General features: G+C 47.5%; 1 protein-coding gene and 1 long non-coding RNA gene across 3 annotated transcripts in view; one reads left to right on the top strand and one right to left on the bottom strand.

Moving 5' to 3' along the window:
• The window catches only part of igsf21a (immunoglobin superfamily, member 21a), a 230,240-nt gene that overhangs the window by 67,285 nt on the left and 136,940 nt on the right, over positions 1–26,015 (top strand). Inside the window, exon 3 of the mRNA XM_067970602.1 lies at positions 9,292–9,413. Coding sequence (XP_067826703.1) covers positions 9,292–9,413 — 122 coding nt within the window. The remainder of the gene's footprint in view (positions 1–9,291; positions 9,414–26,015) is intronic.
• LOC137301157 (uncharacterized) overlaps positions 1–26,015 on the bottom strand; it is a 239,109-nt gene that overhangs the window by 201,071 nt on the left and 12,023 nt on the right. Inside the window, exons 2-3 of one of the 2 annotated variants that reach the window (XR_010958234.1) lie at positions 13,098–13,174; positions 11,975–12,174 (exon numbers count right to left, since the gene is read on the bottom strand). This is a non-coding gene — a long non-coding RNA (uncharacterized lncRNA). Of the gene's footprint in view, positions 1–11,974; positions 12,175–13,097; positions 13,175–26,015 lie in introns of those variants that run through there. The other variant, XR_010958235.1, reaches the window with a different exon arrangement.

The following is a 26,015-nucleotide window of genomic DNA, read 5'->3' as shown; positions in this document are numbered from 1 at the left end:
CATTTATACTGTCAGCTTTAATGTCCTCTCTTAGTAACTTATTCCACAACTCCATTACCCCTTTGGGAAGTTCCTCCAACTTCCCCTCTCACACCTACCATCCTTATTTGAAACTTGTGCCCCCTGGCACTTGAAGCCAACACTACAGTGAACAATTGACCTGAATGAACTTTGTGAATTGCCTTCATAGTCTTAAAAACTTCAATTAAGGTGCCTCAAAGCCTCCTCCTTTACAAAAAAACAAAAGCCCAACTTCCATAACCTTGTAAACAACCAATGTCTAGAATCAAATTTATTTAAACCGAAGCCACCATTTTCACCCCATCCCATTGTAAAGTGTTTCCTTGCCACTTACTCCCCTCACCTACACACCTGCTCGGGTTGGACCAGACTGTGTAACGACCTCAGAATCCTGTTCTACCTGGAGCTGAGCTTCAAAACCCACATCCTATCCAATACCAGGACTACTTACTACCACCTCCTCAACATTGCCCACCTCCTTCCCAACCTCACCGCCACTGCTGCTGAAATCCTTATCCTTGCTTTTGTCACCTCTTAGATTTGATTTCTCTGATTGCCTCCATGCTGGCCTCCCATCCCCCACCTGCATAAACTCCATTTTGTTCATCATTTAGCTGCCCATATCCTGTCCCTCGCTAAGTCCTGCTGCCCATCTGTCTCGTTTCTGCTGACCTACATTGGTTCTCCCTTCCCTAAAGCATCAAATTTAAAATCATTATACTCATCTTCACCCTATCTCTGCCACCTCCCACAGTCTTGTATCCCCTCCTGCTCCCTTTGCTCCTCTGACCCAAGCCATTTGTGCATTACCACCCTCTTCTCCCCACCATTGGTCGCAGAATCTTCAGCTGTCTCTGCCCTGCTTTCTGGAGCTCCCTGCCTAAACCCCCACCCCACCACTTCCCCAGTTCTCTCTCCACCTTCCTAAAAACCCACAAAAGCCTTATTTTTGACAAACTTTTCAGTCGCTTCTCCTAACTCTTGCACCATGGCTCAGCTCCTTTCTTCCTTCTATCTATTTTATTCCTTTCCCTCCCACCCCAAGATGCTTCTTTGTATTTTTTCTACATTGAAGATGCTATATAAATGAATTGTTTTATATATACAAGCTGTTGTTGTTATTGGTTCCCTCCCCATTACCTCTTCATGGGCAATAATCTTCCTATGATTAGGTAACTAGGGCTACACACGGTCCTCCAAATGGGGTCTATTCAGCACCTTACACAGCAACGATATGACCTTTATATATTTGTAGAACATTTCAAAAGAGGAGGCAGGTCTCTTGAGCACAAAATATATTAAAGGAGAATAAAGGGGAATATTAACAAGAGATATTAGAACAGTCACTGTCATGGAGACAATTGGTGTAATTAGAGCCTGCTCTCAGGGGGGAATTTGGAGAGCTATCAGGACAGAGAATATAGGAAATATTCAGCGATTGTCGCCTGAATGGGGGTGGGATCTTGTGGAGAAATAAACACAGGAAATAATTGGTAGTGACTGCTGTCTGAATGGAAGTGGGTGTAGGAGCCGCAATTCATGAAAGATATTGAAATGTTGACATTACACAATGAATTATGGGGTAGGTTTTCTGAATTAGTGTACCCAGCGCAGGGTTTCACATGACTGGGAGCACACAACGAGAGTTCCATAATGGACAGGAAACCATGGTGGGGGCGGGGGGAGGGGGCTGTGCTGATCTCTGCACCCATATTCCCGATATGCATTCCGGTCATCCCAAACCCTGCTGCACCCAGAGCGCTACATCGTAAAATTTAATCTAATAACTTTTAGCTGAAGCCAGGCCTAGAAGGATTGGTCTACAGGAATCGACTTTGGATGGGCAGGATGGAGAATCAGAGTTGCCCTTCCTGATCACTATCTAAAGATCTCTGCTGGGAGGTACACGTGTGAACATCAGGTGAGGACAGGACTGCGTCCATCTCTCCCACACTCACTGTCTGATCTTGCCCAGGAAAAACGGCCACTTGGGTGAGGTACTGGAGGACTACTGACCCCCACCCAGCGAGAGTCAACGCCTTCAGGAGAGTGGGGGGGTGGAGGCGGGTAGGGGGAGGTGGAAGAACAGAAGGAAAAAACATTGAACAAAACTCCAGAGAAGCAATGAATTCCGGAAACGTCTCCAAAGTATATTTTCCGATTATGGCCAGTAGCTCAAGACCGAAATGGGTAATTTGGATCAGAAAATCAGACACATATCCATGTAGCCAGATATAGTCACTTTTGCACTGAGAGCAATCTTCCCAGCTGCCCTTTGGGCTGGGCTAATCTGTTCTCTCCGAAATAGTGAGAGCTTCATTAAATATGATCATGCATTTAAATTAAACGTAGTTGAACTTACAGGGCTGCACTATCTGCTCCATTCACCTGCCTGCAGTGTGACTAAGGGATGCTCCATATGTGTTGGAGCTCTTAAAGGGGCAGAAGGATTTCAGCCATTACTTCCAGCTTTATGGTACATTTTTAATATTGTTTTTTGGCTTGTTTTAGTATTTTCATGGCAAGAATGTCATTTATTAAAAAAAATTGGAGAACTTTCTTTCGATATGACATCTGCATAGAAGCTAAACTAGGCAAGTAATTCACCAGAAGGCTGACTGTAATTGAAGCACTTAAAAGATATGATTCACTTGGTGCTATCTCCTCAAGTTCACTAACTGCATCCTTCAGGAGACACATAGGGCTCGAATTTAGCAGGCCTGCGGGTTCCCAGCGGGTGGTCCTCCGGGAGCGTCGAAAACGCGGACGGGTAATTGTGTGCGTCCCCCACGCGATCGCGGGATAATTGGACCCATTAAGGCCTGCTTCCGGGTTCTGCGCTCCCCAGCTGCGTGCCGGCCGGCTGCGCATGCGCAGTACCGTCGACGCGATGTAGGAGCTCCAGTTAAAGGGGCAGTCTCCCAAAGCCCCTCCTGCTGCAAGCAAGAGGTCTGGGAGAATGGCTCAACCAAGGGGAAAGGCTGCGCCCCGTTTTTCAGATCTGGCACTGCAGCTGATGCTGGAGGGCGTGAGGAGGAGGAGGGAAACACTCTTCCCTGAGGATGGGCGCAAGTTCCCTGCCGCCGCAACCAGGAAGGCATGGGCAGAGGTGGCGGCGGAGGTGAGCAGCAGGGACAACACCCCAAGGACTTGGGAGCAGTGCCGCAAGCGCTTCAATGACCTGACTAGGTCTGGCAAGGTGAGTACACCAACGCACCCTCCCACATCCCGTCCCCACCATCACGCCAAGCAGATCACAACCCCCTCCTGCACAGCCACCACTGCGCTCCATCAGCAATCCTCACAGCCACTCATTCACCATCCTCGCCGTGCACGCAAGTACCCACCGTCCCTGACCCCACCCGAACACTACCACACACCCCAATCCCCATGCAATGGGATGGGCACGTGGCCCACACTTCCTCCCATCCGTTCCGCGCCACGCTCAACCCAACCACACCGATGCTCGATGCGTCTCACGATGCAAGACGCACCCACTCACACATCTGTGTTTTGCCTTCACAGGAGAAGAGGAGCAAGAACAACCGCGAAAGGGCACGCACCGGAGGTGGGCCGCCGCAAGTGGTGGAGCTCACCGACGCAGAGGTGGAGGCGCTCGACCTCGCCCGCACGCGACATTGCCTGTCGGTGGCCGATGGCGAGTGTGTCGCTGCCGAAACGGCCGGTAAGGGAAAGCTGACACTCAACACCCATGATCGCGAGTGACCGTATCATCACCTGCCATCAGGCGCACTGTCAAGTTGGTCCACATGCCTCAAAGTGCCCTCTGTTCTCTTGCAGGTGCGTCTTTGGATCAAGCGAGCATGGAGGGCGATTCCTCAGAGGACATGGCGGTCTCTGAGGGTGCATCGTCACATCAGAGCCAACCATCCACCAGCGCAGAGACACGCACCTCGGTGGGTCCCCCTCGCCAACTAGTTGGGGTAGCACTTGGTGAGTCACTGCGCACGAGTGAGCATGAGCAGACCCTGGTGGCAGGGGCAGCCGCGGAGGGTCCGCGACGGAGGGAGCACTCATCTCCAGGCTCTGCTCAGCCGGACCCAGATGCTGAACCCAGGGGGCCACCAGAGAAAAGGAGAGTCGTCGAGGGCCACCAGCTAATTGCTGAGGTGCTGGCAGAGGTGCCGCGCGCATTGTCCACAATAGCGCAGGCGATGGAGGAGTCCACCTCCTGCATGTGGGCATTGGTGGCGCAGGCACAGGAGGGTACCGGCGACACAGTGTCGCGGGTAGGTGCGGGACTGTCTGCGGTGGAGGACAGGCTGGCCTCCCTCGAGCGTCACGCACAGCTCCACTTCGAGTCCTTGCAGGCCCTCACAACGTCTGTACGGATTCAGGGTGAGCAACATTCCGACGCCACCAACAGGCTGAGGGATACACTAGGGGTGGCCTTGCAAGGCCTCACACATGCCATCCAAACTGCCGTCCAGCAGGGTGGAAGGGGTGATGTGGGCCGAGGCCAAGAGAGGGATGATGGTGACCGGGGACATGGAAGCGGGGACGCCTCTCAAGGCGTCCCCACGTCCCACCCGTCGCCCACCTCTCAACCAGCACCCGCAATGGTGCCTCCTCTCCAGGTGGCCGAGTCTGCCCCTGCCCCGGTGCAGGAGGAGCAGTCTGTGGAGGTGCCCTCACGGGCACCGAAACCCAGGGGCCGTCCGCCAAAAGCATCTACCCGGTCAAGGCAAGAAGACGAGCAACCTGCCACTACCTCTGCTGGAGCCACAGGGGTAGCACCACGTAGGGGTTCCCGGAGAAGAATTCCAAAGGCCTTATAATCACAAAGGGAATACACCAGGGTGTTTATTATTTTGTACTTTGTTTCTTAAATGATGTCACATTCCACATATTAAATAGTCTATTCTCACCACTCCTGCCACCTCTCGTCCATTCTTCCGCGGCTTGTGCAGTAGTTGCGTTCCGTGGAGTCCATCATGACGGCGAACACCTGCTGCCACCCATTGGGCACACTGCTGTGGGTGCAGGATTACTGGCAGCACTCTTCAGTGGAGGGGGCTGGTATGGCCGCTCGCATGTGCAGGTGAGGAGATGCGAGCGCCTCGCAGTGTCTGACTCTAGGAGAACCGTTGACGTATGAGTGCGTCCCTGGCCCGGCGACCATCCCGGTGAGTCGCGGCTCGGCGCATGGGTCGTCCAACATCCTCGGGCGCGTCCTCCTCCTCCGCCTCCTCCGCCTCCGCCTCCTCCTCCTCCTCCTCCTCCTCCTCGCCCTCGCCTTCCTCAATGTGGGTGGCGGGTGTGGATGGGGCCTCCTCCAGCGGCACCCCTCTCTGTTGGGCCATGTTGTGCAGGGCACAGCAGACAACTATGATTCGTCCCACTCTGAATGGTGTGTATTGGAGCGCTCCCCCAGAACGATCAAGGCACCTGAAGCGCATCTTGAGCAGCCCTATAGCCTGCTCAATTGTAGACCTGGTAGCAGTGTGGCTGTCATTGTACCGACGCTCCGGCTCGGTGATGGGGTTCCTCAGAGGTGTCATGAGCCACGTGTGGATGGGATACCCCTTGTCGCCGAGGAGCCAGCCGTTGCCGGCGTTGGGTGCCTGCAGGATGGGCGGGACGGCGGACTCCCTGAGGACGAAGGCATCGTGGCAGCTGCCGGGGTATCTGGCGCACACGTGTAGGAATCTCTGGCGGTGGTCACAGATGAGCTGGGCGTTCATGGAGTGATACCCCTTCCTGTTGATGAACAGCCCTGGCTCATGCGGAGGTGCCCGTATTGCGATGTGGGTGCAGTCGATTACACCCTGCACCCGTGGGAAGCCGGCCATGGCATGGAATCCAACCGCCCTCTCCATCTGGCTGCGCTCGTCCATGGCGAAGTTGATGTAGTGGGAGGCCCTGCGGAACAACCCATCGGTGACCTGCCTTATGCACTTGTGTGCAGAGGACTGACAGACCCCGGTGATGTCCCCGGTGGCACCCTGGAAGGAACCGGATGCGAAGAAGTTGAGGGCAGTGGTGACTTTGACGGCGACAGGTAAGAAGATGCTGCTTGGTCCATCAGGGAGCAGCTCGTCGTTAAGGAGGCTGCAGATGTCGGCGACTACCTGGCGATTGACTCTGAGCCTCCGTATGCACTGCTCCTCGGAGAGGTCCATGAAGCTGAGCCTCGCTCTGTACACCCTGTGCGGAGGGTAGTGCCTCCTGCGACGCATCTCTCTCTGCGGTTGCCCTCCCTCCTGCTGTGCAGGTGGGTGTGCCGCAGCACCGTGTTGGGGGGCCCCACCTCTCCGAGGCGGACGGCGTGGACTGCGAGGCTGCTGGTGCTGGTCATCCTGTTCGTCCTCCGACGATGTCAACGCACCACCCATCTGGCAGGTGTTGGTGTGAGGGGTTGTGCAGGGTAGGTGGGTGGGTCCTCGGACTGGGGCTGCGGTTTCGTGTCGGTCTGTCCTCTGGCTTGGCGGGGGTTGGTGGAGGGCAGGGGTTGCCCTATGTGACGCGGTGGCCTCCTGCGTGGGTGAGGGCGCTCCCCCGTGGAGCGCACCTTGGCACCTGGCACAGGCTGCTGGCTGCAACACGCCTGGTTTGAAGGGTCCTGTTTCCCCCAGTGTGGGAAACTGACTGCTTTGACCGTAAAATCCCACACTTCCTCTTTTGACAGCTGCTTCAGCTCATTAACTGACCACAACGAGCAAGTTAAGTACTCTCAAGTGGAACCCCGCTGGCTTTAATTGCCTGCGGGATTCCCACCAGCGGGGCTTGCGCGCGCAGCCCCGCACGTCAGCGCGGTACCCGGAAGTGGCCGGGATTTCGTCCGAATCCGGTCACGTGATCGGAGATCGGGATTTTCGGGGCCCCCCCGCTGGAAACCCGCAGGTAACCCGACCCTAAAATCGAGCCCATAGTGTTGCTGTTCCTTGGTGAGAGAGATGCAGGGTACTTCAAATAGAACTCAAGCAACAATGTACTGACCGTGTTACGTTTGTGTGGTACTGTGTGGGAGTGACTGAAAAGGGGACCAAATGTAAGAGCTGGATGGTGCTCACTCTAAGCTTAAGGGAGGCTAATGGCCTCACTTTACCCTACTCCATCCGTATTCCTGCGTGCAAGATTATCCAGGATGGCTTCTTCAAAGAAAGAACTTGCATTTAAATAGAACCTTTTCATGATTGAGAACATCCCAAAGCACTTCACAGCCAATGAGGTATTTTAGAAGTGTAGTCACCGTGGTAATGTAGGGAAACGTGGCAGCCAATGTGATAAATGAGCTGATAATTTGCCTTAATGATGTTGGTTGAGGGATAAATGTTGGCCAGGACATTGAGGGAACTCCCCCACCCTTCTTTGAATGGTGCCACGAAGATAGTTTACATCTACCTAAGAGCGCAGGTGGTTTAGTGTCTTATCCAAAAAATAACACCACTGACAGTGTAGCACTCCCTCAGTACTGCACTGAAGTGTCAGTCTAAATTATGTGCACAAGTCACAGGAGTGGGGCTTGAACCCACAACCTTCTGATTCAGAAGCAAAAATGCTACCGCTGAGCCAAGGCTGGCACACAAGGAAATTTAGGACTTGGAACTTTTTGTTTTATGCACTGTTTTGTTGTGCCAGTAGAGAATTAGGCTTGGGATTTTTTAAGTTAAAGCAGCACATATGCAGTGACAGACATGTGCCCAATCTACAATCCATCCTGGTTATCTGTGAGCAGAGCCAAATTAAGAATTCTTGAGACCCTGGGCACCAAAAACATTCAAGAACCCGCGACAGCTCCCCATCCCGATCCATTAAAACAAAGTCTGCCACTCCCAGCTCAGTAACTCCCGCAGCCTATATGAGCCTTTCATGTTTCCAGCCTGCCTGCTTCTTTGCATCAATTCTCAGATGCTTCCTTACAATGTAACATGTATTGTCGGGTAACAATGATTACCTTCGCCTTGTTTCTCTCTTCTCCTGCCATGATGACGATGCTAATGGCGACTGGTGGAGAAAGTGTCAGGGAGAGAGGCTTTGGCAGGTGGGGCGGGTGCGGAGATCCGAGGTGCCCAGCTCCCCACTCGCTCAATGGCTCGTTTTCTAAGAAAAAGTTCTTGCCGCTCAGGCTGCCACTACTGCTGTTGCTGGAAATGTGGTAAAAGGATGGGGAGGAATCTAATTGGTGTCTCCTGTTCCTTCTTCCTCCTGATGGGGGCCCCATATTTGGCTGGGGCCCCAGGGCATGGGCGCTTTAGGCCCCTGCATTAATCTGTCCCGTCTGTGAGTGATCATGAAGCTAGGTGATATTTATAACGGTTTTATTTTTGAAGATCTTTGAAAATGTGAGTTTCAATTGTAAGTTGCAGCTTCAACTCATGCCCTGCTGAAAGAGCTGTAAGGTTATGTCAGAAGTTGTCATGGGCAACACTAAATGTGACAAACAACACTTTTTGTGGCATGCATACTCGGAGTTTTTTCCTGGGTGGTCTCAAGGTGTGCCATCTTCTGTACCTTTTCCCAAGATGTGTGGGTTTTGAAGCCTGGCAGCCACCTCCTGACGGGCATGCTTCATCACTTGCCCACAGACTCCACGTCCTTTCTCCACACTTGCTTTGCTTTCCCTTAGTTCCCCCCAACCCCCCCCCCACCTTTGGAAAGGTTTGAAAATACATTTAAACTATTTGCACTCTTTGAAAAGGCTGAAACAATTTTTGCCCCGCCCCATATTAACTTTAAGTGGTCAAATCCCATTAAATTTTACTTCCAATCTTTTAAGGATTAAATCAAATAATTCTCTACCCTCGTCCCCTTTGGTGAGCTGTCAACGCCAGGCCCAGTATGAGCCAGGAGCTTGCCCTGCATTGGTCATGAGAGCCGACCTGACTAAAATCCCACGCGTTTGGTCCAAAGTGATGTCAGCAAATGCTAAGTTTGCCTCTCTCAGTGCCAGAAATGGAAAATCCACACTTCAATCTTCCCCTCCCTCTCTTGCGTCCCTGTTGTAAAGAATTTGATAATGACTAGTACATTATTTTGCAAAGAGGTAGCACAGTAGAATTAGGTTATAGCTTCTTCCTGATGTGAAGCACGGCATTCCTGCTTTCACATTCGAAGCACAATGAAAGGATCGCTTGGGAAACAGGTTCTCTCTCATGTGTCGAGTGTAATATTCTGACTTTTCCTTTACTCTGCGATGCTTCATTAGGGAGTGCGGGCTGCCTCTGGTGCAATGTGATGGTGATAAAAAGGACTTTTTAATTTTCACTCACTCATTGTTGAATGTGATGTATTGTTGCTTAATACCAGGTGACAGATGGAGGAACTATCAAACAGAAAATATTCACATACGATGCCCTGTTCTCTATAAATTACACTCACATTGATGAATATCAGAAGAGGGAGGATTTGGTCTATCAGTCCACTGTGCGGTAAGTGGAGTTTTATTTGTTCACAGTAGCTGGGACACTGTCCAATTCACACAAGGCATATTGCTGTTACTTGATTAGATGAGAAGACACCACGTTGCTTTTTTTTTAAAAAGGTTCTCATAAATAAGATTTGGGAGCCTTTTGTGGCCCACCTGCCCTTCATCTCTGATCGTCAGCAAACTGATTGCTCTTTCTTTCCCCAATTTGCTCCCCTTCTCTCTGGTTTAACTGTTGCTTCATTTGACCTCCAAACATGACAGAGGGAGGCTGCCAGGGCTGGGATTCAGTGCTGCCCCCTTTTCCCCTTGCTTTTCAGCAAGAGAAATCTAACCAAATGCTATTAAGAAGTGATACCATCCCACCATCCCTAGAGTAAATGAAATAACTCTATCTATACCATAATTTCATACAGGAAGCATCCATTGGAAAATAAATACATTGTTTTGATGGAACAGTTTGAGGTACAAAAAGTAATCAAAAAGGCTAATGGAAATGTGGCCTTTATCTCAAGGGGGTTGGAATACAAAAGTGAGGAAGTGATGCTTCAGTTGTACAGAGGCTTGGTCAAACCCTATCTGGAGTACTGCGTTCAATTTTGAGCACTGCACCTCAGAAAAGATATATTGGCCTTGGAGCGCAGATTCACCAGAATGATACCAGGGCTTAAACGGTTAAATTGTGAGGACAGATTTATAGTCCCTTGAAATTAAATGTTGAGGGATGATCTAATTGAGGAGTTTAAAATGATAGAAGGATTCAATAGGGTATATACAGACAAACTATTTCCTCTGGTAGGGGATTCCAGAACAAGGGGGTACAGCAAGCAATTAGGAAAGCAAATGGAATGTTGGCCCTTATTGCAAGGGGGTTGAAGTACAAAAGTAAGGAAGACTTACTAGAATTGTACAGGGCTTTGGTGAGACCTCACCTGGACTACTGTGTACAGTTTTGGTCTCTTTATCTAAGGAAGGATATACTTGCCTTAGAGGCAGTGCAGCGACGGTTCACTAGATTAATTCCTGGAACGAGAGGGTTGTCTTATGAGGCCAGGTTGAGTAGAATGGGCCTATGCTCTCTGGTGTTTAGAAGAATGAGAGGTGATCTAATTGAAACATATAAGATTATGAGGGAGCTTAACAGGGTAGATGCTGAGTGATTCTTTCCCCCGGTTGAAGTGTCTAGAACTAGGGGGCATAGTCGCAGGATAAGGGGTTGATCATTTAAGACTGAGATGAAGAGGAATTTCTTCACTCAGAGGGTTGTGACTCTTTGGAATTCTCTACCCCAGAGGGCTGTGGATGCTGAGTCATTAAATATATTCAAGGCTGAGATAGACAGATTTCTAGACTCTAGGCAGATCAAGGGATATGGGGATCGGGCAGGAAATTGGAGTTGAGGTCGATGATCAGCCATGATCTGATTGAATGGCGGAGCAGGCTCAAGGGGCAATGTGGCCTATTCCTGCTCCTTTTTCTTATGTTCTTATAATATTAGAATTAGAGCTAGGCCATTTAGGAGTGAAATGAGGAAGCACTTTTTCAAAAAGAGTATTGGAAATTGGGAATTCTCTCCCCCAAAAGGTTGTGGACGCTGGGTCAATTGAAATTTTCAAGTCTGAGATCGATAGATTTTTGTTGGGTGAGGATACCAAGGAATAAGGAGCAAGGGCGGGTAAATGGAGTTAAGGTACAGATCAGCCACGATGTAATTGAATGATGGAACAAGCTTGAAGGGCTGAATGGTCTACTCCTATGTTCCTGTGTCTTTATTTATTTTTCCTTCATGGTGGATAATGGCTGGCTTCAACTTGGCAGCTCCCTGGGTAACATATTTGGAAACAAGAGCTCAGTGTGAGGGGGAATCACATTGTGCAGAACCACATCCGGTCATGCTGCGGTCAGCATGTTGCAGCTTGCCGATGAACGTCTCTCAAGGAAGATATTGATTGGGAATTGTGGCTTTCAACTCAAAGTTAGCAAGTAACATTGCTTTATACTGTGGTTCCGTTCTCTGTGGGATCTTTTTTAATGAGACTACAGGGTAGGTTTTATGAACTAGCGCTCCTGGCACAGAGATTTAGTGGCAGGAAATACAGGTCGTGGAAGTCAGTTTGCCCCCGCCCCCCCAAACTCAAAGAGTTTTCCATCCCTGCCACCAATTTTGTTCCCTGCTGCAAGTCCGCCAGTTTACTCTGGTCCCAGGTGGACTAAGAGTTATTTTTTTTTACATTACAGGCTGACATCGGGGAGGGTCCATGGCCAAAATGGGATGGTGATAAACACGACTTTACAGTAACTGTGCCATTGAAACTTTTGAACATGCCTTGCACATGCTGGGTTGCTCTGTTGCTGTTGAACCCATCACAATGGCAGCCAGCTGGGATTTCAGCATAGCTTCCATTGGAAGAAACAATCCCACCAAAGCTCAGACGTAAATCACTGGACTGGCAGGCAGTTGGATGAATTCCTACCTTCCGCCTCATGACAGCACGAAGAGAATCCCATGCAAATCTGTCATTATCTATTAAACACTTCTTACCTCACAGCCTGACAAATCTGATTGTAGAAATCATTTGATATTGGAGTGGTGATGAACTGATTAAATTTTCAGCAAAATCCAATCTTTATTTTTGCAGAATGATATCTTTAATAAGTTTGCCGGCTCTCTATCTCCTCGGTGTGATGGATTTTGATAATTTTCCAACAGTGCAGCTCCCGAGTTTCAACGCCGATTTGATTATGATGTCTTTCAATCCTAATTTCTGACAGGGTCAAGACAAAATATGCAGAATAAAGGCCCAATGATGCTATGGGTCAATAGTAATCAACAAAAAAATTGTCAGTTCTTCGACAGCTCTTTAAGCGGTGCTGTTTTTGCAGCATAATTAGGTGGTTAACTCAAAGAAGGCAAACTCTCTTTAGCAGCTAGTTAACTCTCGAAGTTCTTGACAAAATGGAACATATTTGTCAGGCTGCGAGGTAGGAAGTGTTTAATAGATAATGACAGATTTGTATGGGATTCTCTTTGTACTGTGATAGATGGTCCTTCTTCACCTATAACTAATTCTCTCAGGTAATCTTTCATATTAACCCCCTCCCCGATTTTATCAATGCTGCTATGTCATTGCCCCTCTGAACTTTGACTCTTGTTCTTCCTGAGCTCCAAATATACCAGCCTACATGCTCTTCCTCATCCCTGAATCCTCCCTGTGAATGAAGACTCATCACAACATCTCTTACTGTGACTCATTCTTTTCCCCCTCCGGAAAACTGTGGGACTCCTTATCTGCTTCATTCTTCCTTTCCTTCTACAGTCTACAGGTTCTTAAACACATCATTAAATAAATTTAAAACAGAAATCGACAGTTTCCTAGAAGTAAAGGGAATTAGGGGTTACGGGGAGCGGGCAGGAAATTTGATATGAATTTAGATTTGAGATTAGGATCAGATCAGCCATGATCTTATTGAATGGCGGAGCAGGCTCGAGGGGCCGAGTGGCCTACTCCTGCTCCTATTTCTTATGTTCTTATGTTCTTAAACCACAAAGCTTGAGTCATAGAATCATACTGCACAGAAGAAGGCCATTTGGCCCATCATGCCTATGCCAGCTCTTTGAAAGAGCTATCCGATTAGTTCCACTCCCCTGCTCTTTCCCCATAGCCCTAATCATTACTTTTTAATTTACCTCATCTCTATTATTCATGGTGGTGTCTTGAGGAGGTAGCTTCACATCACTTGATCTTCTTATTGGCTGTGGTGTAACTGCAATGTGAAGTTGAAAAGGTTGTCGAATGGGAACTTTTAAAATTTAATTTTTAACCTTTTTTATTGTTAGCAACTAGTCAACTGTCCTATTGGCTGTTTGCTAACAGTAAAATATAACCAGCACACATTTGTTATGCTTGACTAGAGAGGAATGTGGAGCCAACAGTGTAACTTGAGCTATTGATCCTGCATCGCTTGAGCAGGTACCAATGTCAACTCTTATTTAACCATTACTGATTGTCCATTTTGATGTCACCAATAATGATTACTGGAAGTTCATGTTATTTGTTAAGCTGCCATTTTGTTTGACTTCTAACTGTCAAAGATTTCTTTATTTTTTTTCAAATTGCAAATGAAATTTTTAAAACGTTCTGTCCATAATCCTCGTTTTAATGTATTGTCTTTTCAGAAATTGCTTGCCAATTTATCCATATGTTAGAAGATCTTTTGGCCTCGTTTTCAGAAGACTGTAATGTTCAACATGTTGTACAATGGGCTGGTATTTAGATGCTGCCCTACAGAATGGTACAACAAAGAAAACTAACACTTATATAGTACCTTTAACTTAGTGAAATGACCCAAGGTGCTTCACAAGGTTAAAACTGGGAGACTGGGCAGGAATTGGGAGCAGGATTAGAGGAGGTGATTGAAGGGGAAGTGTGTTGCACATATTGGGGTAGATTTGAACTTTCGGGTGGAAAATTGGCAGCAGTGGATCGGCCACCCGTTGTACACCCACTGAATTGATTTAAATGGAAAGGAAAATCGGGCAGGGTGTATAACAGGCAGCTGATCCACTCCCAGCAGTTTACTGCCCAGTGGTGAATGTTAAAATCCACCCCATTTCCTCTTCCTGTTCCTGTTGCACACACTTGGGCGCATTCTCCCATTTGCACGTATTCTTTGTTTTGCACGCATTTGCTGTCCTTTGTGCATACTCTCTGTATTCCTGGACTAGATAGGGAGAAAGTGTGTGGTCATCTCACGAGAATATAAGGAGCCATAACCATGGTGCCCTCCACGATTGAATAGCCTACTGAGAGTCACTGTCCCAAGTTCACACCTGAAGAATGGCCACTTGGGTGAAGTACCACATTGTGGCTGTTGCCCTGGACCTGTAACCCAGAAAGAGTTGACCCCCTCAGGACAAGAGGGAAGAAAACAAGAGAAAGCAAAGCCCCTGCAAAATGGACTACGTCCAGTTATTTTTTGTGCCAAACACTTCTTTTGCACTAAACAACTTTAACTCTTCCAGGATTCAAATACTATTCCCATATCTGTGGAGGCTGTTCTGCCCCCTCTCCTGCATTCCTGGTTCAGGATGCAAGAAAAGGCTTGTTGTCTATTAGGTGATCCCTCTCTCATGTCTGGTCTCAAATCTCTCTTTTCTGATCCCTCTTTATTTTATTGATACTGTTATGGTCTACATCCTCACTGTGTTGAAATGAAGTGTCCAACTCAACTCATTCAGCACCTGAAAATTGTGGAACTCCTTCATTCTCTGTCTACCCTTCCTCCCACTATCGACAAGTTTTTAAAACCCAAACTTGGTGTCATCTAAGCATTACTTCCTAACTTACATCATCATCGCGTTTACCCTTTTTGTGGTGGTGCCCAGCACTATGGGCCTTGGCCCTTCACTTTTATTTCTCAATAAAAAGCATAAATAAATGGAAAAAAATTATCCCTCTCCTCCAAATGTTACACAAGGAATTATTATCACTTTGGTATGCAAGTTTGTTTTTTCTGGCAATTCCAGGCCAACCCTGCTGATCCATGACTCATGGTGGATAGTGCATTCACTAAGTTCATGGTCTGACGCCCTGTGGCATTATGCTGGCACTGTTAAGCAGCCCTGGGTAATCGTGCTCAGATGCGCGTTAATGTCGGAAGCCATTTACTTTCTCGCGTGTAAATTATGAGACTGCCAAAGGACTAAATTTAGTTACAAGATATGAGAGAATTTTCCATGGCTCTGTGATCTCCAGATTACAATTTTTTCCTGGGTTAGAAATGTGCCATTGTCCTCATTTAAATACAATACCTCCAAACCTCAGAGAGTCTGCAATAGAACACAGATAACTAGAGATATAAGTAACTGGAGACCTGATCCAAAGGACCACATTCTTTCCAATTCACTCCCATTGGATAGAAATCCAGTGTGCTAAACCACTTCCCATTCACTTCCTTTGGGTATAATTCCATTCAACCAAACCTTCCAATTCATTTCATTGTGCAAAATCCTTGCTTCAAGAAAATGTTTCAATGTTGGATCCTATTGAGCATATAAACATAGCCCAATTCTAACTTGTGATGCTCAACAGACTAAATACAGATAATCCAGTGTGAAATTTAATTCCAGTGTCGGCAGCATACTTCAGAATCCTAATCGCTTCTGAGTAAAAGATTCTTTGTTTAAAAATGTTCTGGTGATTTAGTATCGATGGTATCACTGGGTGAGTTTACAAATTGGCTCTTTCAATCCACAATTTCAAAAATACAAATCCAAGCAGAACAATTCTAAGCAAATTATTTATGCATTGATCATAACCCAAGTAGTTAGAGTGCTCCTCGAAGACTAGTCATACATTAACCAGCAAAGAACTGACTGAGAACGGTGCAGTTAATCTTTGTAGCATTACTTTGCTCTTGTTCCATTGTCCATTTTTGTCTGATTGCACTTCTGTGAAGTGCCTTGGACCATTTTTCAATGTTAAAGACACTATATAAATGTGAACTGTTGTTCTGGATATCACATAATAAAGAAGGGGACTTTTTATTAACTTAGAATTAGGCATGTCCATTTTTTTAGATTAAGAAGCCTGGGTGAAGTGCCAAGGTCCATCATGCAGACAGTGAAGAGTAGGAAAGGAGACAAGATAAGTCAAAAAGATGGTAAGGTAACACCAAGCTTGAGTTTTCAGCTGCCTAGGCCTCAAATTCCGGAATTCCTTCCCTAAACCCCTCCGCCTCTCTACCTCACTCTCCTTTAAGACGCTCCTTAAAACCTACCTCTTTGACCAAGCTCTTGGTCACCTCTCCTAATAGTTCCTTGTGTGGCTCAGTGTCAAATTTGTTTGATAACGCTCCTGTAAAGCGTCTTGGGATGTTTTACAACGTTAAAGGCACTATATAAATGTAAGTTGTTGTTGTTGTACATGGTAGGATGAAGTGAAGTTTAAGAGAGGGAAAGATTTTCACAGTTTTGAGGTATTGGGAAAGAATGAGTTAGAGTAGGAGGTAGTGAAATGAGTCTAGGAGGGTCATTTTCCCAGCTTGAAATAAGATGGGAGCATGCGTCGCTAAACTGGCTTTATAGTTTCATAGCCGTATTTTCCAGCCATGTTCTTGTCTAATAACCCCTTAAAGTTCAACGCAGTGATAATACCGTGAAGGAGGAAGGGATTTTTGAAAGAGACCTTGGGCTTCCGAGAGCAGGGCCATTCAATTACTTGACCTGAGGTCCACTTATTAAAAAAAATTAGTGAGCCTGGAGTTTGTAGTCGAAACGGAGCACTGGTGGTTATATTAATATTGATTTAATAGTTTAGTACTAATTAAAATGCTTTAATATATTTAGAGCAAGTGGTTTTGTACTACTTACATTTAGAGGCTAGTCTTTAAATTTTTTCACATCCCAGCATGTAGCCCACTATTTGAGTAATCTAGGCACCCAGACCTATACACACTTAAGAATAAAGAAAGACCTTGTATTTATGTTGCATCTCTCAGGACATTCTAAAGCCCTTCACGCACAAATAATTGCTTGTGAAGTGTAGTGACCTGTGCTATTTAGGCGAACACAGCAGTCATGTGTACCACAAACAGCAATGAGACGAATGACAAATTAACCTGCTTTAATGCTGTTGGTTGAGGGACAAATGTTATCCAGGACACCAGGAGAACTCTCTGTTCTACTTTGAACAGTGCCATCAGATCTCTCATATCCACCTGAACAGGCAGACAAGGCCTTTATTTAATATCTCAATTGGAGGACAGCAATTCCAACAATTCCGAATACTGCATATGCCTTTGTCATCTCCAGGCTCATCTACACTAATGCTTTCCACGCTGGCCTTGCATCCTCAACTCTCCATGAATTCCAACTTGGTCAAAACTCTGCCGCGCATATCCTGTCCCACACTAAGTTCCGCTCACCCATCAGCTGTGCCCTCATTGACCTACACTGGCGCCCCATCCACCAAACCGTTCCATTCAAAATTCTTGTCCTCGTCTATAAACCCCTGTATGGCCTGCCCCATCCCATCGCCGCAATATTCTCCAGCGCTATATTGTTCCCTTCTTCCAAATCCAGCCTTCTGTGCATCCCACCCTCCCTCCCTTTAGCCACCTTGGTCCTACTCTCTCCCTAAACTCCTTGAAGCCTATTTCTTCAACCATGCTTTCAGTCACCCCACTTAATCTCTCCCTTCCCATTTGGCTCCTGTTTTCATTACGTGTATTTGTGAGCATCTGTGGGATGTTCTTCTTGTAAGTTGATGTTGATTGAAGAAGAAAAGGGAGTGGTGATTGGTGAGCTGACAGGACAGTCCTTTTAGTTTCAAAGGATTTCACTGCAGATGACTAATAGACAAGAATAGATTCCCTTTGTTGATGTGACTTTTCTTCATTTCTTTGCATGCCTGGACAGTAATGTAAAAGTGTGTAAATAGGCAGACATAACAGCTTTTTCCCCTGACATCTAAGACAAATTGCAGCAGACGTTCTTATTATGGAACAATATCGCCAGAGAACAACACTGCCTGTTGTGGGCCCTGGGCTTCCCTTGTCTTGCTTGCAGTCTGACTTGGCTTGTCTCATTCTCTGCCTTGCTGTGTTCCAGTTCCAAATTCAATTGTATAAACGTAGGGCAGACCCCTCAAATTCCCACTCCCAGTACGTAATTTTGGACACCGGGAGTGTGCATCATGGGGCAGCATTTTAGCACCCGCTATCGGGTGCGTTCCTGGCGGGGGGGCCCCGAAAATCGTGAAATCCCGGAGCGGGACCAGAGCCCGCCTCGAACCCGCGCACTTCTGGGTTCCCCGCTGACGCGCCGGCGTGCGCGCGCAGTCCCCGCTGGTGGGAATCCCGCAGGCAATTAAAGCCAGCGGGATGCCACTTGAAGGTATTTATTTGGCTTGTTCAGGTCATTAACTGACCTGATTAAGGGATTATGTGAGGAGGGGTGGGATTTTAGAGCAAACTGGGACTGTTTCCCACACTGGGGGAAACACTCCCAGTTCAAATGGACGTGTTGCAGCCATCAGCCTGTGGCAGCTGCAAAGGTCCATTTGACAGGTGGGGCTGGGAGACCCTCATTCATTGCAGGAGGCCACTCTGTCACTTGGGACAAAGTTTGGCCTCCACCACCCTCCTCCTGACAATCAAAGTCACCAACTTGCACACTTACCTCGGGGTCCAGAGACATGTACCTACCTTGCGGACCCCCTCAGATGTACATCTTCCAGATGGGGGCCGCCGTAGCTGCAGTCATGACCTCCTCAGAGGGCGAGCAGCATCATCAGCCTCGCCATCCACGCCATCCACCTCTGACACGTGGAGCTCCACAACAGAGTGCTGTGGCGCATCCACCTGTACAGCAGGAGGGAGGGCTACCGCAGAGAGAGATGCGTCGCAGAGGGCACTACCCTCGCCACAGGGTCCACAGACCGAGGCTCAGCTTCCTGGACCTCTCTGAGCAGCAGTGCACACGGAGGCTCAGAGTCACTCGACATGTAGTCGTGGACATCTGCAGCCTCCTTCATGCCAAGCTGCTCCTGGCTGGCCCGAGCACCATCTTCCTTACCTGTCGCTGTCAAAGTCACCACTGCCCTCAACAACCTCTCCTCCGCATCCTTCCAGGGTGCAACCGGGGACATCGCCGACGTCTCTCAGCCGTCTGCACAAAAGAGCCCTGCAAATACACCTACACCCACTCTGCAGTGACACAATGGGTGGCATCAGTTGTGGGTCTTCATAGTGATCCTCAGGAAAGGGCATTATTGCACAGACCAGACAAGATTCGCGAAGACATGGCAGTAATGGTGCCAATATAATATGTAATGTGAGTTGGTCAGAAATTCAATATAAGTAACAACCATGACAAACCCTCAAACACCCTTGTGCATCCCCTTCATGCTCACGACACGTTTGCCTTACGCTGCCTACTGCACATATGTAATGCATGCCCTGTGGCAGGTTGAGTGAGGCTGGCCGTGAAAGAGATGCATGAGAGGGTGAGTATGAGATAGAGCCGTGAGATTGTATGAGGATTGGGTTGAGTGGTAGTGGCGGGATGAGTACTGGCGAGGTGAGTAGGTGCAGGTAAGATGAGGATGAGGTTTGAGTGGGTATGAGGGGTGATGTGACAGAGTAGTGTTGGCAGTGCAGAAGGAGATGTGGGTTGGGGGCGGTGATGTGGCAGACGGAGTGTAGGGGAATGAGTAAGTGTACTCACTTTGGCTGACCTACTGAAGTCATTGGAGCGCCTCCTGCACTGTATGCAGGTGGGCGATATGTTGGTGGTGCTGGTGACCTCCTCTGCCACCTCGAGCCAGGCCTTCCTGGTGGCAGAGGCAGGCCGCTTCCTCCCGCCCGCCGGGGGGAAGATCTCTGTCCTCCCCCTCCTCCTCACCCCATGTATTGATACCTGGAGTGAGGCATCATTAAACTGGGAGCAGCCTTCCCCCTGGGCTGCTCCATGCTGTGGTTTTTTCTGTTTGTTGCAGCATCTGTCAGTGGAGGACTGCCCCTTTAAATAGAGCTCCTCCAGCTGACAGATCTTACTGCGCATGCGCAGCCCGCCCGACGCGCAGATCAGCAGCGGGGAATCCGGAAGACAAGGTAAGTGGATCCAATTATGCTACAATCGCGCGGGGAGCTGACTAATTTCACCGGGCGCGTTACCCACGCGCCCGATAGCCCCCCCCCCCGCCGAGAACTCGCAGCCCTGCTAACATCGGGCCCATGAATTCTGATGGGGAGACTGGCAGACTCCACAGGATATTCCACGGGCCTGCTGATCCCCCGCACCTGAATTCCTGATGTGGCAAAGCTCTAACACAGGAGCATGAATTTGTAAAATCTATCCTCCTATTCCATGATAACATGATTGTCAAAAATGTGTGTGAGCCTCACTGATCGTTTCCAATAAAGCAATTGGATAGGAAAAGGCATGAGGGAAGTTGGCAAGATAGAATGAGGCTGGAGCAGAACAGAGCTGAGCTGGAACATCAGGTGGTTCAGTCAGGACAGACCAAGACTGGACCTGGGACCTGGATGGAAAGCATAAGTAGCTCGAGGCAAAGCCTGAGCCAAGAAATAGCATTTGGAACCTGTGCATAGTGAGGTCAGGCAGATATTAAAGAAGATTAAAATAATGTTGATGAACGTTATGTCACACAGTTAATCACGTGTGGCCTGGATTTAAAGGTCTCCTGGTCTGGATGTGGCCTGTGGCCAGCCGTTTTAATAAACTGTTATAGGGAGCTGTTGAGGGGGAAAGTGATGATTGGCACAAAAGAGGAAACTGAGCTCCCTGAGGCGGCTTTAATAATTTTACTTTTTAAAATTTGTTTTCTGAATATGGGAAAGCAGCATTAATTGTCCAATCCTAGTTGCCCTGAAAGGTGGGCCTTCTTCTTGAATTGTAGAGTAAATGGGAGTCATTTCCAACTTCGCCGACTCAGCAGTCACCTGACAGAGCGGATCATCGACCTGTTGTAGAAACATTGAAATCAACGGAAATGAAAGTCTGTTCACTGCCCAAGGTGAATATTATCCCCCATGTTTCCTTTCAGTGTGTTTTTTGCCTTCTCCCTTTACCTGAAAAGTTAGGAACATAGGAATTGCTAGATGAAAAAAAGACCAAGGCCCATCTAGTTTGCCTTCTACTTTCCTGGTAGTTGCATGATACAACAATACTGGAGTTGTTGACTAATCACAGCAGTCAATCTCTGTCAATGAGTCTACAACAGACCCAGACATGAGGTGAGGAGAACACCAGTGGTGGAGAGCTTGGGAAGCATAGGTCCAAAGTTACCTGATCCTCCCAAGCCTGCTACACTTACTACACACCATGCCTCAAGTTATTCATATACTGTATTCCAAAATGTTATTTACTGAATGAAATCTATTTAATTTGCAAGGTGACTTGGCTGCTTGACTTACTGCAGACACGGATATGGCAGAGATCAATTTATGATGTATATGTATATATATGCTGTAAGGCAGTTTATTGTGATAAAGTGAAATCTGCCTATTTTTCTTCACAATTCCTACCTGGTAGAACTGTTTACTGCTTTTGCTACAGCCCAATAATGTGCATTGAAACAAAACACAATGCAGTTCAAATCAAGTAATCTGATGGCTGGGACTTTTGCTCTTCTCTCTGTGTCTTCGCATCCACCATATGAGAAAACCACTCCCCTTCCCACCTGAGATTATGGGGTATATTTTCTGTTCCTGTTGGAAGGTTTAGTGCAACTAGGCTCAATCGGTCTGTAAGAGGAATTGAGTGTGGATTAACGCCTGCAGTAAATAACTGCATGGATGGATATAGTGTGAGCATATTAAGCATTCATATAGGTAGAGTGCCGGTCAGAAAATGTAACCTATGGTTGCCCATTTCATTGGGTCTATGGGCTGGAGGTTTTGCTGCAGCAGGCCCCAGAGCTGAGCTGGCCTTTGGTTCATTGCTGAAACGAACTCGGTCAGCTTTGAATAAGGTGACGTGCATAACTAACTGTTTGTTGGATTGAGACATCAATCAAACTGTCAGCTCCTGTCACTGCTGCAGCCGCCACTGGGAGATTCTTAAAGCCAGAGGCGAAACATGATTGGATCAACTAAGTCACTGTGTGGATAATTTTGAACCCAAAGCTGCCACCAGCAGGGTCCAGCCTTAATTCTCTTCACCCTCTCAGATAATTATTAGGCAAACGGCCAACTACTCCTCTAAGTGCCTGTCACACTCATCTCGCTCAACTGGGAGATTTGAGTCTCATTCAGGCAAGTCGCAAGCTCTCAATGACAGAGGAGTAATGTGAATGCATCTTTGGGTGTTCTCTGCCATTTCTTACTCTAGATACTTTGAGCAGTGTGTTTTTAAGTTACTCTCATAGGTGAATCTTAGCTCCCTACTGTCTCAAAAGTATGTCCACTAGCCCTGAGATATAGGCATGTTTCTGATAATGTGACCAGGACAATGAACAGAAAACCTTTCTGTTAAGTACTTTATTGGATCTCTCTGGTCGCTGCATAGGAATTTTCTTCTGTCACCAAAATGCATCATACCTGAGCTTTTTAACTATCGAGAAACTTTATTGAACAAAATGTGAATAAGCAAATAGATAACAGTGATATAATACACATATATAGTCAGAATATTATACTATCTAGCTCCTCAAAAGGAAAATAACAATTGTTTACAATCTCTATACTAAATAATTATTCCTTTCAATTAACCTTTTATAAATACAGCCTGGCCTAGAAATTGGATTGCACCCGATGTGGGTCGTGATCCGGGTGCAGTGCGTGTTTAAAGAGATCAACAGCAGGAGCACAGTTAGGCCGCTGGCATTATTAGCACGTTACCGGTGAGCTGCGGGCTCCAGTCGCGGCCTCAGCGGCAGATCGTCTGTCACGGGGGCAAGCGAGATCAACCGGCTAAGATACCAGCTGAGGGCCTAAGGTGAGTCCGGGCGGGTGGGTGGGTGTTGAGCTGGGGGAGGGGGTGCAGAGACAATCGTGGGGGTGGGGAGGTGGCGAGCGCAGTCCTGCAGTTTTAAAGTGGAGCCGGGAAGAGCACTCCGGCTCCTCCTGGCTCCACATTCAGGTAAGAAAAACATTTTTAACTTACCTGTTGGGACCGCTGTTTTGGCTGCTGTGCGCCTCAGAAAACTGACCACAGCCTGCACGATGCAAGCTGCGGTCGGTCGCAATCCAAATTCACAACGGGGCCTGAAACAGGCGTTAGGCACTCGATTTGTACAAGTAATGGGCCTATCACCAGTTTCAGGTAGACGCCCTGGACAACTACAAGGTGCCCTAACCAATTTGGCGTGCAGCTCACTTCTGGTGCGAACTGAGCTGCACGCCATATTGGGCCCTGCAGCGCCCACTTTTCACCCAAGAAAACGGGCACTGCGCAATCGAATTTCTAGGCCCATATCTTTTCTACTGGCCTGATCTAAATTTTGACAGTTCAAAACCGATTCTTTCTGACTTGAAACAGTTGCCGGGGCTGCTTGGATTTCAATAACTGACAACTCAATTCCAAAATGAGCTGTCAGTCATTCAAGTAACTGTACCCATCCCACAGCACTGTTTATGTTTGAATTATATGGCTTAGTTCCCCTATCTCTCTCTTAAGCCTGTAACTAAGAGGCAACGGACCAAACCACACAAATATGTATCGATTTAGGTTGAGGATGGGGCCGTAGAATTTAACTACAACTGACTTTTAAACTTTTGCTGATGTTTTGCGACTGGATTTAAAGAGATAACTACTAAGCCAAAACTAGGCAAAAGTACTTCATTTTTGCGACAAATGCTTTGCTACAGGCACTGTGGATTTCTGTTTTAAAAAAAAAGTTGAGGCTGCTTTAAAAAGAAGTGTTTCTGATTGAGCGAGTTTCTCCAGTCAGTAATTGTAGCAGTTCGGGCAAGAATGTCCCAGCATCAAACCCCAGTCACTGCTAGTTATCTCGTCTTAGACAGGCAGAAAGCCAGGGGCACCACAATTGGCATCAGCACCACTGGGTTAGAGAGAGGAAAACCAGCCAAGGTCCCCATTCCTAATCACTAATTTCTGGATCCTGCTGCCATTTCGCTGACAGAAAACCAGTGGAATAATATTATAGCATTGGAGAAAGGATCGAGGCATTTCTGGATGCAGGAACCACAAAATGGGAGATGATGACTATTTACAGTTGAAAATCCTTTAAATGGAGGCCAGTGGGTGAGAGGGGACCAGCGGGAGCCTGGCTTTGAGTTGTAATTGCACATCTTTTTGTCAAGGGGCAATGCAGAGGGGGTAAGAGCACGATTAGCTGCATCTACTGCACCCGGCTCAGAAACTGCATTGTCTTGAATTCCAGCATAAAACAGGTTTCTTAATATTTTATTGAGAAATCAGAGTGAAGAGCCAAGGCCCACTGTGCAGGACAACACCGAGATTGAAACCAACAGTACAGAAGATGAAATAGATCAAAAGATCGTCATTAGGTGACAGCAAGCTATATTAAAACCTAAAAGCAAAATACTGCGGATGCTGGAAATCTGAAATAAAAGCAGAAAATGCTGGAAACACTCAGCAGGTCAGGCAGCATCTGTGGAGAGAGAAACAGAGTTAACGTTTCAGGTCGATGACCTTTCATCAGAACTGGTAAATGTTAGAGATGAACAGCTTTTAAGCAAGTACAGAGCCAAGGAAAAGGGGGCAGGAAACGATAGAAGTCTGTGATAGGGTGGAGGGCAGGAGTGATTAAATGACAAGAGGGATGATGGTGCGAGGCAAAAGGGAATGGTTCAAGTAAAGAAACAAAGGATGCGGCCAGAGGAGGTGTAAATGGTTTCAGCAGAATAGCAGAGGGGGGCGGGGGGAGAAGCATGGAAAATCTGGCAAAGCGGAAAGGGTTGCCATGGCCCGGGAATGTGGCGGAAGAAAGGAAGTAGACCCCAGGTGTGTGGACCACCCTGCCGGCTGTGTACCGATAGGGATCTCCACCCCGAGCATCAGCCCACACCACCTCCACTCATATTAAAAACCTGTAGAAGGAAGGGAAGACTGAGAGAATACTTCAAGTGGAGAAATTTGCAGGGCTATGGGGAAAGAGTAGGGGAGTGGGACTAATTGGATAGCTCTATCAAAGAGCCAGCACAGGCACAATGGGCTGAATGGCCTCCTTCTGTGCTGTATCATTTTATGATTCTATGAATTTACATCTGAAACTCTTGACTAAAAACTGTAGCCAAGTACTTGTCTTTATTTTACTGTAATCATAGAATCTTACAGCACAGAATGTGTCTGTACTGGATCTTTGAAAGAGCTATTCAATTTACATAGAATCACAGCACAGAAACAGGCCATTCAGCCCAATAGATCCATGTTGGTGTTCATGCTCCAAAAGAGCCTCCTCCCACCCTTCTTCATCTAACCCCATCAACATATCCTTCTATTCCTTTCTCCCTCGTGTGTTTACCAACTTCACCTTAAATGCATCTATGCTCGTCGCCTCAACTACTCCTTGTGGTAACGAGTTCCACATTCTCACCACTCTCTGGGTAAACATCTTTCTCCTGAATTTCCTATTGGATTTATTAGTGACTATCTTATATTTCTGGCCCCTAGTTCTGGTCTCTCCCACAAGTGGAAACATCTTCTCGATGTCTTTTTTCCTATTTGACCCTGAGATGAGCTTTCGACCACACATCCATTCCATCACCAAGACCGCCTACTTCCACCTCCGTAACATTGCCCGTCTCCATCCCTGCCTCAGCTCATCTGGTGCTGAAACCCTCATCCATGCGTTTGTTACCTCCAGACTGGACTATTCCAATGCTCTCCTGGCCAGCCTCCCATCTTCCATCCTCCCTAAACCTGAGCTCATACAAAACTCTGCTGCCCGTACCCTAACTCGCACCAAGTCCCGTTCACTCATCACCCCTGTGCTTGGTGACCTACAATGGCTCCCGGTCTGGGAACGTCTCGATTTTAAAATTCTCATCCTTGTTTTCAAATCCCTCCATGACCTCGCCCCTGCCTATCTCTGTCATCTCCTCGAGCCCTACAACCCTCCAAGATCTCTGCACTTCTCCAATTCCAGCCTCTTGC

Source organism: Heptranchias perlo, chromosome 32 (assembly GCF_035084215.1).
Source record: "Heptranchias perlo isolate sHepPer1 chromosome 32, sHepPer1.hap1, whole genome shotgun sequence".
In the NCBI taxonomy this organism is placed as follows: Eukaryota; Metazoa; Chordata; class Chondrichthyes; order Hexanchiformes; family Hexanchidae; genus Heptranchias; species Heptranchias perlo.
The sequence above is the reverse complement of the archived record's forward strand: the minus strand, read 5'-3'. Positions and strand labels throughout refer to the sequence as shown.